Here is an 18449-nt window from a genome sequence, read left to right on the forward strand (position 1 = left end):
GACTTATACATTTAATTTAATTTAATTTTTAATTATTCTTTATTTTTGAAGATTGTATTGATTTGAGAGAGAGAGAGAAAGAGCAAGATCAGGGGAGAGGGGCAGAAGGAGAGGGTGGACCAGACTCCTCTCTGAGCAGGGGGCCCCATGAAGGGCTCGATCCATCCCAGGATCCCAGGATCATGACCAAATTCCAGGGCAGACGCATAACCACCAGGTGCCTCTTAAATAATAAAATTTAAACAAGTTGTTTGTAGTTTGCATTCCCTTCATCCCATCCCTTCACTGTAAAAGGAACTTAACATTTTTTTCTCTGTACTTTGTTTTTTACATGATTGTTTCGCAGCAAGGGCAAGTACTTTGTAACCTTCCCATATCCGTATATGAATGGGCGCCTTCATTTGGGACACACGTTTTCTTTATCCAAATGTGAGGTAAAGTTTCCTCTGTGTTTAATATAATGGGGTGGAAGGTCTTTGATAAATACTATTTTGAAGAAAATGGCATATATAGAATTTATTTCCTGTTAAGAGAACTTAGAATTCCTTAATTTTAAACATAATTTTACTTCTATTAAATATTCTTTAATTTGCATATGTGGTATGTAATAAGTAATTCCTAGGATGGTGAGAAGACAGAAAAAAGGAATAGCGGGCAGAATTTTGGAATGACTTCCTTCTAAGGAAGGAGAGGAAGAGGAAAACTAAGCTGATAATTTTTGTGAAATGTCAACATTATGTATTTGTCTAGCATTTGAATTTGTAATTTAAATTAGTTTGCTTTCTGTAGTTTGCAGTAGGATACCAGAGACTGAAAGGAAAAACTTGTCTGTTTCCCTTTGGTTTACACTGTACTGGAATGCCTATTAAGGTAAGATTGCTTTTGGGATTGGTTTCTACTCTTTTTAGCTTAAAGCAAATGTAATGTCCAATTTAAGAGCTTGAAATAGGATCTTCAAATACTTATATATTATATTGCAGTGTCTTTTGAAATTAGTTGAGTTTACTATTGTGAAAATTAATTTTTAGAAGATACTTGAAGAAGTCATAGACGACATACATTAAGGTCTAAGTGATTGCTAAGTAATTTTGATATCTTTGTTGGTGACCTTATGTATTAATATTTCAAGTTAGATTGTAACTATTAAGAAGTAAAATAGCATGATATTTTATGCACTCGTGATGTATAGCATATCAGCATCAAGTAATAGTTTTTTTAATGTATATCAGCTTTTGGTTTTTGTCATATATCATATTTTCATCATGTTTACAAAGGTCTTCATTTGTCATAAATGTGTATTAGAAATAGTTCTAAATAAAGATGGGGCCAGACGATTAGAGTTGAAAGGATTTCCTAAATGCAAGAGGGTTGGGAAATATAACTGCCATTTCTTTTGCTTCTCCATCCTTTTATTTTGAAAAATGTCACACCTGCAGAAAAGATGCAAAAGGTTGGGAGAATGAACACCATATACCTTACACACGTCGTTACCAACTGTTACCATTGGCCATAACTGCTTTAGTTCACACACGTGATACATGCACACTTTTTTCTCTTGTCAATGAACTCACGGAAAGTAAGTTGCACCCATCATGTTGTGCCACCTCCAAGTACTTTAGTATGTATCTTTGTCTCATTGTCCCATCCAAGAAATTTAACATTCATATAATATTACTATCTTCATCTAATCTCTCATCAGATGTTTCTGGTTGTTCCAGATTGTTCTTTCTGGCAGTTTTTTTACTTTGTGTGCTGTGGATCACATGTTGGATTTTGTTATCAGTTCTTCTTGGTTTCTTTTAGTTTGTCATGACATTAATATTGTTTGAGGGTTTAGGCCAGTTATTTTGTAGAATGCCCCATCATCTGAGTTTTCCGATTGTTTCTTCATGATGAGATTTGAATGAAATATTCTGACAAGAATACTATATTGTGAGCTATAAATCTTCTGCTGTACCATATCGAAATGCATATTTTGGCAGTTTGTATAACCTCGGAAAAACCCCTTCATCTCTCAGTGTGCATTTTCTAACTTATTTATTTTTAAATTTTTTATAAGATTTTGTTTATTTGTGTGAGAGGGAGAGAGGGAGCATGAGCAGGGGGAAGGGCAGAGGGAGAGGGAGAAGCAGGCTCCCTGCTGAGCAGGGAGCCCCATGCGGAACTCGATCTCAGGACCCTGGAATCATGACCTGAACTGAAGGCAGAGATGTAACTGCCTGAGCTACCCAGGCGTTCCGCGTGTTTTCTAACTTAATGCCTCCTGTCTACCTTGGAGGCTTGAGATGATGATAGAAAAAAAAGACAGTCATCTTTAAATTGAGAAATACTATTATTCATGTTATTTAAAATGATAACACTGTACCATATATCTTGGTGCCTCTGATGCCTAACATACAGTATACTACATTCACTACTTTGAATGCTGAATAAATACTTGCTGAATAAATGAAGTAAAAATACTAATTTATAAATTAGTGAATTTTGACATACATAAATTATATCATTTGAGTTCTCTGTAATGAATCACATGTGTATAGATGTGTTGTAGAAAATCTCAGTCAATTGTAGTTAGCCAAAGAAATACAAAAAAATTGTTTCTACCTTGAATGTTTTTTTTTTTAAAGATTTTATTTATTTATTTGACAGAGAGAGATCACAAGTAGACAGAGAGGCAGGCAGAGAGAGAGAGAGAGGGAAGCAGGCTCCCTGCTGAGCAGAGAGCCCAATGCGGGACTCGATCCCAGGACCCTGAGATCATGACCTGAGCCGAAGGCAGCGGCTTAACCCACTGAGCCACCCAGGCGCCCCTCTACCTTGAATGTTGAACTTCACTCTAATGTTGTGTTTGTTATAGGCATGTGCTGATAAGCTGAAAAGAGAAATAGAGCTTTATGGTTGCCCCCCTGATTTTCCAGACGAAGAAGAGGAGGAGGAAGAAATCAATGTTAAAATAGAAGATGTAATAATTAAGGATAAAGCTAAAGGAAAAAAGGTTTGGTGGTTAATAGTATTTATTTTGGTTGAAATTTCAAACTTACATTTGTTTAATTTATATTTGTATTCCCAGTACCTGACACATAAAAAGTACTCAGTAATTTTAAAAAAGTAACAAAGCCAAAAATTATCTGGTTTTTTGATGGCCTTTTCCTCCTTTTTACTTTATTTTGAACTAATTTAGATTTAGAAAAGGATTGCAAGGTAGAGTGGAGTTCCCTCATCAGCTTCACCCAGTTCCCCTTATTTAATCATGTATAGTCTTCAGAACCGAGATATTAACATTTGGACAATACTATTCACTAAACTACAAACTTTATTTGACTTACAACAGATTTTCATTGACATCCTTATACTGTTTGGTCCAATCCAAGCTTCCATATTGCATTTACTTGTCATGTCTCCTTCGTATGTCTCCTTAATCTCTTCCATCTTTGGTTGCCTTTTTGATACTGGTAAATGTTAGAAAAAGACAAAACTCTTTGTTAGTAGCTTATTTGTAACTAAAAAATGATACATGTGGTATTAGAAAAAGGAAATAGAGATTGGTGCTGACATCTTATCTTTGATGATAATTCTTTATGGTTCCAGTGATTTAGTTATTTCTCGTATCAGAGTCTTAGTTTTGGACTGTAAAATTTGTAAAAACTGTACATCTAAATTCATTAGTATTCTGACATACCAACAGCATGTTTTGGAATGTAAAAAATTGCCAAATCAAATTATTCACTTAAAATTATTGCAGTCCTAGAATTTGCTAACCAATTGTTGGTTGATCTTGATGGAGTTTGCTTTTACTGGTTATTTTCAGAGTAAAGCAGCTGCTAAAGCTGGATCTTCTAAGTATCAGTGGGGCATTATGAAGTCCCTTGGTTTGTCTGATGAAGAGATAGTCAAATTTTCTGAAGCAGAACATTGGCTTGATTATTTCCCACCACTGGCTATTCAGGATCTGAAGAGAATGGGTTTGAAGGTATGTCCATCACCCCCATAGTTTAAGAAAATGTGAAGAACACATTATGATTATATGAGACTTGGACCACCTCTTAATTTAGAATAATATATTCCACTGGTATTGCACTAATGAGTTGGTGCTGTTACTGTTATGGACCTTGATGTAAGCAGTGAAGTACTATAATATTTGTTGTTTTGGAATATTTGTTAATAGCAATTAGTAGAAGGGAATTCCATTCAAAGAATATGAAGAAGCCAAAATTTAGCTTATATATTTAGGAATACATAAAGGCATTATTTAAGTGTTCTTTCTTAATTTGTTGTAATCCCTATATGCTTATTATATGACTGTGTGTGTTTCAAAATTGACAAATTAAGCACAAGTTAATAAAATTATATATTTAATAGAACCTGAAAGTTGTTTTCTTTTTAATGTTTGATACAGGTTGGAACATAAAGAGTGAAAGAGTAAATAATTGGTTCATGGGAATTCTTAATCATAAAGACTATATACATTTCTCAAAAATTACCTTTTTTCTTTTCTATAGGTAGATTGGCGTCGTTCCTTCATCACCACTGATGTTAATCCTTACTATGATTCATTTGTCAGGTGGCAGTTTTTAACATTAAGAGAAAGAAGCAAAATAAAATTTGGGAAGCGGTAAGTTTATTATCTTTTGATATAATAAAGCAAGAATCATAATTCTTGCATTGTATTTCACTGCTTGATAGATAGCCTTCTTTTTCCCATTATAAATTTTTCCTTTTTGTTCTTATGTCTCAGTTGTTTCCCTTTTTGTCTTAACAGTATTTTAATGCCTTTGAGCTGCTTACTGTTATGACAAATAAAAACAGGGAGAATGGAAGTTTTGGCTTTTTAAAAAAAATATAATACCCAGTGTTCATTATATCACATTCCCTCCTTAATGTTCATTACCTAGTTACCCCATCCTTATACCCCTCTCCCCTCCATCAATCCTGTTTTTTTCCTGTGATTAAGAGTCTCCTATGGTTTGTCTCCCTCTCAGAGTGTTGGCTTTTACGATCTCCCTAAAGATGCTGTTCAGTATTTCCAGCCAAGTTCAAAAATAATTTTATTTATGTGTTAGTTTATCCTCTTTTTTCCTATAAATTGTTTAAGATTCTTCCTTGATTCTGGGATGCCTGGGTGGCTCAGTTGGTTAAACAGCTGCCTTCGACTCAGGTCATGAACCCAGTGTCCTAGGATCGAGTTCCACATCGGGCTCCTTGCTCCGTGGGGAACCTGGTTCTCTCTTTCTCTGCCTGCCACTCTGTCTGCCTGTGCTTGCTTGCTCTCTCTCTCTCTCTCTCTGACAAATAAATAAATCTTTAAAAAAAAAAGATTCTTCCTTGATTCTGTGGAAATTAAAAGCTACTTGTATTTCATAACTGAAATTATATTTCATAATTTGTTTCATACCACAAAGCCAAGTTTAGTGCATATTTTTCAGGGGTACCTTTGTTGAAGGCAGAAAAGTTTCATTAAATAACTAGGCTGGCAACTACTCATAAAAGCATAAATAATTGATGTAGACATTTGTTCAGTTAGAAGTTTTAGTTAGAAGAAGTACTGAAAGATATTAGCAACAAAGGCAAATATGTTAGGGTAAAACTTGTATATTATAATAATATTTGTCACTTATTGTTTATTTTTTAGGTATACCATTTACTCTCCAAAAGACGGACAGCCTTGCATGGATCATGACAGACAAACTGGAGAGGTAATTATTTGTGACATAGAGTAGCTATTATAATAATTTATAATATAGCCATAAAGTTAACAGAGTAGATCAGAAACCTAAAAATAATTTTTTTGTGAAAGATTTTATTTATTTATTTATTTGGCAGACAGAGAGAGGTCACAAGTAGTCAGAGAGGCAGGCAGAGAGGGAGGGGGAAGCAGGCTCCCCACTGTGCAGAGAGCCCGAGGTAGGGCTTGATCCTAGGCCCCTGAGATCATGACCTGAGCTGAAGGCAGAGGCTTAACCCACTGAGCCACCCAGGCGCCCCAGAAACCGAAAAATAATTTAAAAATATTCCATTGCTGAGATGTATTCTGGTGACTGTGAAGAGGGAGGCACAATGACACTATAGGTGTCTGCGTCTCGTGTACCACCTTGTTACTCCAAGAGCGGTGCTAACGGCCAGCTGCATATGCTTGTGATACAGAAACACATTCTTGAGCCTTTCCCCCAAATTGCTGTTTCAGGAGGTCTGGGGTGGAGCCCAGAAATCTGTCTTTAATAAGCTCTCAGTAAGATTCACATGCAGACTAATGTTTGCGAAGCACTGCTTGGAGAATACACTGTTCTAAAATAAGAGAGCATGGGGCAAGGTAATGAGATATGTGGCTAACTGATGTACACAGATTCCATTTATACTTGTTCTGATCATGTGCCTACTTGCCTCTTTCCAAAGTACTTGTAGCCATGCATGACATCAGGTCATTCTACATTCCTGTGAGACACATTAGTGGCATTATTCCTTGTAATACTTGAGTGAAGCCAGGGTGATTTACCTAAAGCCCTAGCACAGTGAATCAGTAACAGTGACAGAATCTGACCTTAGGATTCCCTGTGCTGCATCTTCCTCTGTTGCCATCTCTGAATGCGTTTGTAGTCTAGTGACTGCTTTTCAAAGACAGCTTTCAATTATGATGTAACTTGTCTAATAGAAGTGAGAGTTGATCAAAATTTTGAATTTGGAAGACCCAGTTTACTGACTGTTAAGTTTTAATGTAGTCAACACCATAGTAGTATTCTAAATTCCAATAGTATGTCAGTTTTTCAAAGCATTTTCTTGTTCATTGTCTTATGTGTTCCTCAGGACAATCCCATGTGAATCACAGGACAGTTATTTTACAGATGAAGAAATGAAGGCTCAAGAGAGATTATGACTCCCTTGGGTGAAGTCATTAGTAATAGCCTCGGTTAGGTTTTGAATGCACATCATCTGAACCTCAGGTCCAGGGTATTTCTTTGATGCCTGCTCTTTGGGATTGTTCGATTACATATTCTGACTCCCATTTTGGTAAACACCATTTTGGGTGATTACTCTAAATTTTTTCCCCGTCTTCCATTCTCAAGTGAGCTCTTAGCCAACTGTGTTTTTACTTTGTAGTATCTGGGCTTCCTTTACGGGTTCTAAGCTGGTGTGGGGTGGGAAGGTGGTCTTTCAAGTCACTTTTTTCCCCAAAGATTTTTATTTATTATTTGAGAGAAAGAGGATGAGCTGGAGGGGATTGCGGTGCAGAGTGAGAGGGAAAAACAGAGGGATCATGACCTGAGCTGAAGGTAGTCGCTTAACTGACTGAGCCACCCACGCACCTCTTTGAAGTTACTTCTTTCACATTAGACCTTTATTTATTTTTTATTGTATTTTAAAGATTTATTTATTCATTTGAGAGAGAGAGAGCATGAGCAGGGGGGAGAGGCAGAGGGACAAGCAGACTTCCACTGAGCCGGGAGCCCTACTGATGGGACTTTATCCCAGGATCCAGAGGTTGTGACCTGAGCCGAAGGCAGACGCTTAATGATCTGAACCACCCAGGCGCCCCCACATTAGACTTCTGTGTGAATATAGTTATCTCCCCACTGGCAGTCTCCTCATTGGAAGAAAGAATTATTCTAACAATGTGAGAATCCATCTAAAAAAATTGACTCCGATCTCATGTAGATTATTGGGTTTAATCCAAGTCTTTTTTTCCTCTCAAATTTTTGTTTTGTTTATTTGTTTAGGGTGTGGGACCTCAGGAATATACTTTAATCAAGTTAAAAGTGCTTGATCCATACCCATCCAAATTAAGGTAGGTTACCAAAGAGTTATTGCTCTTTTTGAAATAACAGATAAATGTGATAGAATCCATAACATTTTTTTTACATAAACATATATTTTTTTCTCCTTAGTGGCCTGAAAGGGAAAAATATTTTTTTGGTCGCTGCTACTCTCAGACCTGAGACCATGTTCGGACAGACCAACTGCTGGGTTCGCCCTGATATGAAGTACATTGGGTTTGAGACCGTGAATGGTGATATATTCATCTGCACCCAAAGAGCTGCCAGGAATATGTCATACCAGGGCTTTACCAAGCACAATGGGGTGGTGCCTGTTGTTAAGGAATTAATGGGAGAGGTGAGTTGGGTAGGAGATTTAATTTAGTGCTTAAACTTAGAGGAAGATTACAACCGTAACACTTGAGGTAAGAACATTGAAAAAAATCTTTTAAATTAAGGTACATATAAAATGCAGTGTGTAAATTCTAAATTTTGTATTTTGGTGCATTTTTATATGTGCGTACACTCATGCAAGCACCACCCAAATCAAGATATAGAACAGTTCTAGTAGTCTAGAAAGTGCCATCTTGAGTCAGTACTCACCCCTCTCCTGCAAAGGTAACCACTGCTCTGATTTAAGACCAAGATTCGTTGCTGTTCTTGAACTTTTCATTCAAGTATGGCATATACAGACTTACATAATCTGTACTCTTTTGTGTCTGGCTTCTTTTGCTCGAATTAGGTTTTTGAGATTCATACATGGTATGTGTAGGAGTGGTTTTGTTCTTTCGTACTGCACTGGAGTATTCATTGCGTGACTATTATCACCATAGCTTTTTCGAGTCTTATGTTTCAGTTCAGTAAGTACCTGGTTAAAAAACACAGACTGTCCTCCCCCAAGAGATTTAATGGCTGCAGTAGAAGATGACTACCTGCATTCCTGGTATAGAATTGCAGCCCTTTTTTTTCCTGAAGAATCTTGGTTGATAGTAACTAAATCTGGATGATTATGTAGCTTTTATCTTTATAGTTTATTTACTTATCAGTACTTCAGAGTATATTTTATTCCCTTTGGTAAATGCTGATCTTAGTGTCTTAATAAGTAACATTTATTTTTGTATTTTTAAAGATTTTATTTATTTATTAAAGAGAGAGATCATGAGCAGGAGAGGCAGAGGGAGAAGGAGGGAAAGAGAATCCTGAGCAGACTCTGTGCTGAGCACAGCCCAATGTGGGGCTTGATCTTATAACCCTGAGATCATGACCTGAACCAAAACTCAAGAGCAGATGCTTAACCAACTGAGCCACCCAGGCAGCCCAATAAATATCATTTTAAAAGAAAAAGATGAGTAAAATACTATCTTAGTTCTTTTTTGAATTGACCTTTTATTTCTTGCATATTTTGTAAACTAACTTGCCTTTGGACTAGATTGTTACACATTAGCAGGACTCAAAATTCAAAAGACAAAACAGAAAGTACATCACTGGTCACTCAGTTTCCCCTTCCATAGGAAGTCACTAAAATCACTGTTTTACATATCCTTTCAGAAATATTTCACATAGCTACAAGCAAGTGCTTATGTATATATTCTTTCTTCCTCTTGTAATTTATTTATTTATTAAGATTTTATTTATTTGACAGAGAGAGACACAGTGAGAGAGGGAACACAAGCAGGGCAAGTCGGAGAGGGAGAAGCAGGCTTCCCACTGAGCAGGGAGCCCGATGTGGGGCAAGATCCCAGGACCCTGGGATCACGACCTGAGCCGAAGGCAGATGCTTAATGACTGAGCCACCCAGGCACCCCAATTTATTTATTTTTAAAAAGATTTTACTTATTCACTTGAGATTGAGAAAGAGCACACGGGCACAAGCAGGGGGCAGGGGCAGAGGGAGAGAGAGAGAGAGAATCTCAGGCAGATACGCCACTGAGTGCAGAGCCTGACTCAGGGCTCAATTCCACTACCCTGACATCATGATCTGAGTCAAAATCAAAAGACAGATGCTTGGGGCACCTGGGTGGCTCAGTGGGTTGAGCCGCTGCCTTCGGCTCAGGTCATGATCTCAGGGTCCTGGGATCGAGTCCCACGTCGGGCTCTCTGCTCAGCGGAGAGCCTGCTTCCCTTCCTCTCTCTCTGCCTGCCTCTCTTGTGATTTCTCTCTGTCAAATAAATAAATAAAATCTTTAAAAAAAAAAAAAAAGACAGATGCTTAACCAATTGAGACACCTGGGCACCCCGCCCTCTTTTTTGTATACAAAAGGCAGTGTACTTCATCACATTGTTTTTCATCTTGCTTTCTTTTTTACTTAATTATGTCTTGGTATTTGCCTTAACAGCACAAAGCTTCCTTGTATCTTCTGTTTCACAGTTGCATGGTATTCCATTGTTTGGCTCTATCACAGTTTATCTAGCCATTCTCTCTAATGGATATTACAATAGGTTCCTCTCTTTTTCTGTATAAGCAGTGCTGCTGCATCTCATTAGTTCCTGATGTTTGAGTTCTGTCTGAAGACGTTTTTTTGGAATTGTGTGAATAACACAGATTTTTTTCCGTTCCTAACACAGTTTCTTTGCACGTAAACTTGAGCAGATTCTGTAGTGCGTGGTATAATTAAAAAATAGTTTTCAGCCCTTACAACTCTCATGATGTTTACCCATCATGAGAGAGGGGACACAAGCAGGGCAAGTCGGAGAGGGAGAAGCAGGCTTCCCACTGAGCCCATGTGACTCTTCACCCATGTGACTCTTAAGTAGCTGCTTTATGAATACAGCGGATGGGTGGGAACTGTGTGAAACTGAGACAGTGCATTCCTTGGCTCAACAAGCAGCTGTAGGCTCTTTGTTGTCATTCTGAGAGTATGGGCTCAGTATTGTTGAATCTTTGGATTTTTTTTTTTTTAAGAGAAACTGGTTATATTCTTTTTGTTAAATTGGTCTTCGTAATCATTGTTTTAAATGGATATACAGTATTTTATTTTGTTGCTCTCTCATTTTGTTAAATGATTTTTCTCTTTAAAGTTGTAGCTGTCTCCAGGTTTGCTGTTATAGTTAACACAGCATTGAGCAGGCTCAAAGAAAAAAAGTTATTTTTTTTCTCTGAGGTAAATTCCTAGGATTCGATTGCTGGGTCCAGGTTGTGTGAACATTTTGTGTCTCTTGCTATGGTTCTTGTATTGTTTTCCTCAAGGAATACACCGTCACAAACAATGTATTGGTGTACTAATTTCCTGACAACCTTACCACACCACATTTGGGTATCATAATTATTTATAATGATTTGTAGTCTAGTATGTATAAAAAAATGTGTTTTGGGGCGCCTGGGTGGCTCAGTGGGTTAAAGCCTCTGCCTTTCGCTCGGGTCATGATCCCAGGGTCCTGGGATCGAGCCCCGCATCGGGCTCTCTGCTTGGCGGGGAGCCTGCTTCCTCCTCTCTCTCTCTCTGCCTGCCTCTCTCCCTACTTGTGATCTCTATCTGTCAAAAAAAAAATAAAAATCTTTAAAAAAATGTGTTTTATTCTACTTCATTTATTTTTGAATACTAGCTTCTCAGGGCTTAAAAGTATTAACACTTTGAAATTTTAATGGTTAAAATACATTTTTTCACCTTTATGTTGATTTTTTTTGTTCCATAGGAAATTCTTGGTGCATCACTTTCTGCACCTTTAGCATCTAATAAGGTGATCTATGTTCTTCCAATGCTCACCATCAAGGAAGATAAAGGTAAAGAGTTTCTTTCTTTCTAGATGTACTTTGGAAATTGCATTCTGGTTGTATTAACTAATTCCACACTTCTTATGTAAGGCACTGGTGTGGTCACAAGTGTTCCTTCTGACTCCCCTGATGATTTTGCTGCCCTCAGAGATCTGAAGAAAAAGCAAGTGAGTGTCTGAGTTTTATGTTCTTATTTCTTCTTAAATCATCTAATTAAGTACCACTGAACTATGAAATTAGGCTAAAAAGTTATCATGTATCTTTGAACTATTATCTCTGCCTTGTTTCTTGATGTTTATGTATTTTCCTTTGTTTTAATTTTAATTTTAAGTATAATATTTAATAGAATCTTGTTTTAAAAGACTTTTAGAGCACTTTTAGGTTTGCAGTAAAATTGAGAGGAAGGTGTAGAGATTTCCCATTTACTCCCTGCCCCCGCACATGCACAGCCTCCTCCATTGTCAAAATTTCCACCAGAGAGGTACATTTGTTACCATGATGAACCTGCATTGACACATCATAATACACTGGAGTCCATAGTTTACCTTAGGGATCACTCTTGGTGGTGTATATTCTTTGGGTTTGGACAACTGTGTAATGACACAGATTCATCATTATAATATCATAGATTATTTTCATTGCCCTAAAAATCCCATATGCTCTTTCTTTCTGTTCATCTTTCTCCCCTGCGACCTTTGGAAATCACTGATCTTTTTAGTGTCTCCACAGTTTTACCTATTCTGGAATGTCATATAGTTAGAATCATACAGTATGTAGCCTTCTCAGATTGGCTTCTTTCAACTACTCATGTGCATCTGAGGTTTCTCTGTCTTTTAATCTGCATTTTCCTGATGACATGATGTGGTCTTTTCATATGCTTATTTGCCAGCTATGTAGCTTCTTTTGTTGAGGTGTGTCAAAGTCTTTGGCTCATTCAAAAATCAGATTTCTTTTTTAAGATTTTATTTATTTCTTTGAGAGCGAGCAAATACGCACGTGGGTGTGCACACACGAGTGGGGGCGGGAGGGGCAGAGGGTGAGGGAGAACCACATTCTTCACTGAGCAGGGAGCCTGATGTGGGGCTCCCTCCCAGAACTCTGAGATCATGACCTGAGCCAAAGGCAGACAGGTGCTTAACCAGCTGAGTCACCCAGGCGACCAGGATTGTTTGTTTTCTTATTATTCAGTTTTGAGAATTCTTTGTATATTTTGGATAATAGTCCTTTATCAGATGTGTCTTTTGTAAATATTTTTTCCTGATCTTTGGCTTGTCTTTTAATTTCTGAACCTGTCTTTTGCAGAGCAGTTTTTTGATTTTAATAACGTGCAGCTTATTATTTCTTTCATGGATTGTGTCTTTGATGTATCTGAAAAGGCACTACCATACCTGTGGTTATTTAAGTTTTCACCTACGTTATCTCATAGGAATTTTATAGTTTTGGTTTTACATCTAGGCCTGTGATCCATTTTGAGTTAATTTTTATGACAATGTAAGGTCTGTGTCTAGATTCTTTTTTTTTTTTTTGCATGTGAATGTCCAGTTCTTCAGTAACATTTGTTGAAAAGACTGTCTTTGAATTATTGTATTGCCTTTGCTCCTTTGTCAAAGATCAGTTGCTTATATTTTTGGGGTCTGTTTCTGTCCCCTCTGTGTTGTTCCACTGAACAATTTTCTCTTCTTTTGTTAGTACCACACTGTATTCATTACTGTAACTTTATAGGAAGTCTTGAAGCCAGAAGCCAACTGCGTTCTTCAGTATTGATTTGATAACTTTTGGCCTTTTGCAAATTTTGCAGTGAGTTTGTTGATATACGTAAAATAACTTGATGGGATTTTGGTTGAGATTGAGTTGACTCTGTAGGTAAGTTGGGAAGAATTGACATCTTGACAGTACTGAATCTTCCAGTCCATGAACATGATGTATCTGTCCATTTAGTTAGTTTTTTTATTCTATTCACAGAGTTTCATAGTTTTTCTTACATAGCTCTTAGGTATGTGTTGTTACTTTTGTACCGAAGTTTTTCATTTTGGGGGGTGCCAATATATTTTTATTTATTTATTTTTAAAGATTTTATTTCTTTCTTTGACAGAGAGAGAGATCACAGGTAGGCAGGCAGAGAGAGGAGGAAGCAGGCTCTCTGAGGAGCAGAGAGCCAGATGTGGGGCTCGATCCCGGGACCTTGGGATCATGACCTGAGCCGAAGGCAAAGGCTTTAACCCACTGAGCCACCCAGGTGCCCCTATTTTTTTTTTTAAAGATTTTATTTATTTATTTGACAGAGAGAGATCACAGGTAGATAGAGAGGCAGGCAGAGAGAGAAAGGGAAGCAGGCTCCCTGCTGAGCAGAGAGCCTGATGCGGGACTCGATCCCAGGACACTGAGATCATGACCTGAGCCAAAGGCAGTGGCTTAACCCACTGAGCCACCCAGGCGCCCAGGGGGGTGCCAATATTAATGATACTATGTTTTTAATTTTGAATTCCACTTGTTCATTCCTAATACATTCTTAGTATACTTTTGTATAATTAACTGTGTATCCTGCAACCTTGCTATTTATTAGTTCCAGGAGTTTCTTCTTTTGATTTCTTTTGGCAAGGACATTTGGAATGATATTGAAAAGAAGCGGCGAGAGGGGACATCTTTGCCTCATACCTGATCTTAGTGGGAAAGCTTGGAGTTTCTCATCATTAAGTATGATATGAGTTGTAGATTTTTTTGTAGATAATCTTTATGAAGTTCAGAAGGCCTACATCTGTTCCTGTTTATTAGGAGTTTTTATCATGAATGGGTATTAGATTTTGTTGAAAGCTTTTCTTGCATCTCTTGGTAAGATCATGTGATTTTTATTCTTTAATCTGTTTTGATGGGTTTCATAAAACTTCAAAAAAGTTTTCTGATATTCACATTTTCATTGCAATCTAGGGTATGAACCTCATTTTCGTGTGTGTGTGTGAATTTTTGCTTTTGACTCACTATTTTTTCATTTAAGCCATTCGTTCTAACTTAAATGGTTGAGTTTTTGAAAGTCATAGGTCCGTTCTTGAGTTTTTTTTTTTTTTTAAAGATTTTATTTATTTATTTGACAGACAGAGATCACAAGTAGGCAGAGAGGCAGGCAGAGAGGCAGGCAGAGAGAGAGAGAAGGAAGCAGGGTCCCGCTGAGCAGAGAGCCTGATGCGGGGCTCGATCCCAGAACCCTGGGATCATGACCTGAGCTGAAGGCAGAGGCTTAACCCACTGAGCCACCCAGGCACCCCCATTCTTGAGATATTTGGTAAAATTTTTAAAATTCTCTGTATGGAGAGGAGAACAAATAATTTTAAAAAGTTTTGGTGTTGGTTCTTTCAATGATTCTGCCAGTAAAGTGCTGATCATTGTGTTAATTTGCAAAATTTTTTTGTAGGCGTTACGAACAAAGTATGGAATTAGAGATGACATGGTCTTGCCATTTGAGCCGGTGAGTACATAGAAGATTCAGAATAGTTATATCCCTCTCTTTATCATTGAAGAAAGAGCTAGCATTTTCCTTGTAACAAAATTTTATCGTTGGTGAATATAAAAATGAGAGGGAATTTGCGTAAGAGTTTACTTATTTTAATTTGATATCTGCTGTGGCAGTTAGGAGTGAGAAAAAGACCAATCATAAGCATTTTCTTAGCACCTTGCACCTGTAATTTTGGAATAAATGACTTTCTTAGCATCACCAATTTTATAATCACTTATTTTGCTAGTATGGCCAATTTTCAAGCATCTAAAGACAAAATTTTTGCCATATTAGTCATGAATGGCTATGTTTTCATATTAATGCCTGGAGAACAAAAACATTTTAATCACTAGCAATTAACTTTCATGAAGAATCTGGAAGACATCATAAACCAGGACTAAGACCATCATTAAATTTAGTTGTTTACATCATTTTCCTAGTTTCAGAGTTTATTATTTAATTATATGCCAGTGTAGGGTTGTGAGCTGGAGAAGGTGTGTTCTATAGTGCAGGAAGGACAATTTGGGGCTTGGTGCAGAGAATTTGGGTAGTTCCTGTGGAGGAGAGTAGGAGGACAAATTCACAACTGGGTATTAGTCACTGTGATTACCTGATGTGTGGTGCTTCTGTAATGATATATAAAATCTGAAATGACTTCATTAGACCGTAGAGGCAAAAGGATTATGTCCCATGGGGCTGTTTTTGTGTTCATTAAGTGTGAATAAGTTCCTGACATGCTGTTCTTTGCAGGTGCCAATCATTGAAATTCCAGGTTTTGGAAATCTTTCTGCTGTAACCATTTGTGATGCTTTGAAAGTTCAAAGCCAGAATGACCGAGAAAAACTTGCAGAAGCAAAGGAGAAGTTATATCTGAAAGGGTTTTATGATGGTGTAAGTCATAATTTTTAAGTTTTGCTCTGCAATTTTTGTAATGATTTAGAAAAAAATAGAAAAATTCAATATGGTTTCAACCATATACTGATTTGAGAGAGATTTATATGAGACTATGTTCTTCCATTTCCAGATTTATTTTTTAATTATTTAATTTATTTATTTAAAGATTTTATTTATTTAATGAGAGAGAAAAAGAGCACAGGCAGGGAGAGGGGCAGAGGGAGAAAGAGAAGCATGCTTCTGAGCAGGGAGCCCAGCACAGGGATCGATCCCAGAACCCCGTGATCATGACCTAATCCAAAGGCAGACATTTAATGACTGAGCCACCCAGGTGTCCCTCCAGATTCTTTCTTTCTTTCTTTATTTGACAGGCAGAGATCACAAGTAGGCAGAGAGGCAGGCAGAGAGAGAAAGGAGGAAGCAGGCTCCCTGCTGAGCAGAGAGCCCAACGCGGGGCTTGATCCCAGGACCCTGGGATCATGACCTGAACTGAAGGCAGAAGCTTTAACCCACTGAGCCACCCAGGTGCCCCGATATTAAGTAATTTACCTGAGATCAACCAGATAGGTAGCCAGTGGCAGAACTGGTGCTCATACTGGTCAGCTTGGCTCTAGGATTTGTGCCTGCTTGCTCATTTATTTATTTATTTATTTGAGAGAGAGTGAGCTTGGGTGTATGCAAACGGGGTCAGCAGAGGAACAGAGGGAGAGGGAAAGAGTGAATCTTAAGCAGGCTCCACGTGCAGCACAGGGCCCGAGGCAGGGCTCGGTCTTAAAACACTGAGATCATGACCTGAGCTGAAATCAAGAGTCAGACACTCAACTGACTTAGCCAGCCAGGTGCCCCTGGGATTTGTGCTCTTAACCACTGTACCATAATGATCAATAAGTATAATTTCATGATGAATTAAATAGATAAAAAACATTTTGGCATGTTAGAGGGTTGGAAGGTCAAAAAAAGAACTGTGTCTTTTCCATTTAAGCTAGAAGGTATTTCAGAGAGAAACAGGAGTCACATAGCTAGAGATCAGTATGCCACCTAGAAGGGGATTGTGTGGCTTAGATCTGTGACAACAATGGGCAAGCTAGTACTTAGCCCTAGAATTAAATTTCCTCACTACGTAAAAGGCAAAGTTGAAAAACAGGCCTTCCGTAAGGGCCAGGGTTTTTTTTGTTGTTGTTGTTGTTTTAAGATTTTATTTATTTATCTGACAGAGACACAGTGAGAGAGAGAACACAAGCAGGAGGAGTGTGAGAGGGAGAAGCAAACTTTCCGCTAAGCAGGATCAAGCCAATGTGGGGCTTGATCCCAGGACCCTAAGACCATGACCTGAGCTGAAAGCAGGAGCTTAACGACTGAGCCACCCAGGTGTCCCAAGGGCCAGGTTTATCATATGGCCAAGCAAAGGACAATGCTCGCTGGTAGCAGGCATAGTTGGAAACAAGTCTAGATGGGGCTGAGCTGGCTGTACTCAGTTCATTTTCCCAAAGCCTTCAGGAATGAGATGAGTGAGCATATTGAAATTAGCTCCAAATGGAAATCTGAGAAGTGGGAAAGAAGTGAGGACTCCTTCCTAATCATGTTCCTGATTGCTATCCTACTTACACCAAAAGAAAAACAAGTATATTATAAATATTAGTTATCTAAGCTATGGCAGAATAAAAACTTAAGATTATAAGTGTGATAAATTTCACACTAAAAATATCTTGGTTGTGGATGGAAGTAAATTTAGTTAGGAAAAGTTCGGAGGAAACACAAAGCAAATTTTAATCATTTTGTCTGTTTTTTTTTTCCCCCACTTCTCCTCCTTTTAGGTAATGTTGGTGGAAGGATTTAAAGGACAGAAGGTCCAAGATGTAAAGAAGACTATTCAGAAAAACATGATCGACACTGTATGTGATAGGCTATCCTCTCAAGGCTGCTTTAGGAGAAAACCTTTCAGTTAATAGACTTCATGGTGTTAATTAGTACTGAGTTCTATAATAAAGCCTGGAGCTGTTTTAAAGATACATAATTTTAGGGCAGGAAGTAGGAGACTTCTTTAGCAATTCGTTTAACTTCAACATCCCACCTGTAATGTTGATGGCATGTAGACCTGTAAAATTGGCATGTGCAAAGCACAGAGAACTTAATGTTTCCTGGCAGCGGCCATTTGAAATACTGGTAGTTACGGTTCTCTTTGTGTAGTGCTTTACTTTTAACTTCATCCTTTTTCTTCCCCCTCTGTCTTCATTTTTTTGAAATTTTTTTTCTGTTTAGCTACTTAATTTTTTTTAAGATTTTTAATTTATTTATTTGACAGATCACAAGTAGACAGAGAGACAGGCAGAGAGAGTGAGAGGAGGAAGCAGGCTCCCTGCCGAGCAGAGAGCCCAATGCGGGGCTTGATCCCAGGACCCTGAGATCATGACCCGAGCCGAAGGCAGGGGCTTAACCCACTGAGCCACCCAGGCGCCCCTAGCTACTTAATTTTTAAATTAAATTTTGATTTCTGACAGATGTATATGGCCTTAGTACATAGAGACAGTGGTCTGTAAAGCTTATTAAAATAAAAAATACATAAAAAATAAAAAAAATTTCTCTTCTTTGAACAGGCTTACTTTCAACTGTT

The 18449-nt window shown here is 37.8% G+C and overlaps 1 protein-coding gene across 1 annotated transcript in view; it reads left to right on the top strand.

The window, feature by feature from the left end:
• LARS1 (leucyl-tRNA synthetase 1) overlaps window positions 1-18449 on the top strand; it is a 71413-nt gene that overhangs the window by 12760 nt on the left and 40204 nt on the right. Inside the window, exons 3-15 of the mRNA XM_045999761.1 lie at window positions 347-434; window positions 790-870; window positions 2858-2995; window positions 3809-3970; window positions 4500-4612; window positions 5630-5693; window positions 7710-7777; window positions 7878-8103; window positions 11379-11466; window positions 11548-11624; window positions 14864-14917; window positions 15695-15835; window positions 17653-17730. Of these exons, the coding sequence (XP_045855717.1) occupies window positions 347-434; window positions 790-870; window positions 2858-2995; window positions 3809-3970; window positions 4500-4612; window positions 5630-5693; window positions 7710-7777; window positions 7878-8103; window positions 11379-11466; window positions 11548-11624; window positions 14864-14917; window positions 15695-15835; window positions 17653-17730 (1378 nt within the window). The remainder of the gene's footprint in view (window positions 1-346; window positions 435-789; window positions 871-2857; window positions 2996-3808; window positions 3971-4499; window positions 4613-5629; window positions 5694-7709; window positions 7778-7877; window positions 8104-11378; window positions 11467-11547; window positions 11625-14863; window positions 14918-15694; window positions 15836-17652; window positions 17731-18449) is intronic.

Source organism: Meles meles, chromosome 3 (assembly GCF_922984935.1).
Source record: "Meles meles chromosome 3, mMelMel3.1 paternal haplotype, whole genome shotgun sequence".
NCBI classification, from domain to species: domain Eukaryota; kingdom Metazoa; phylum Chordata; class Mammalia; order Carnivora; family Mustelidae; genus Meles; species Meles meles.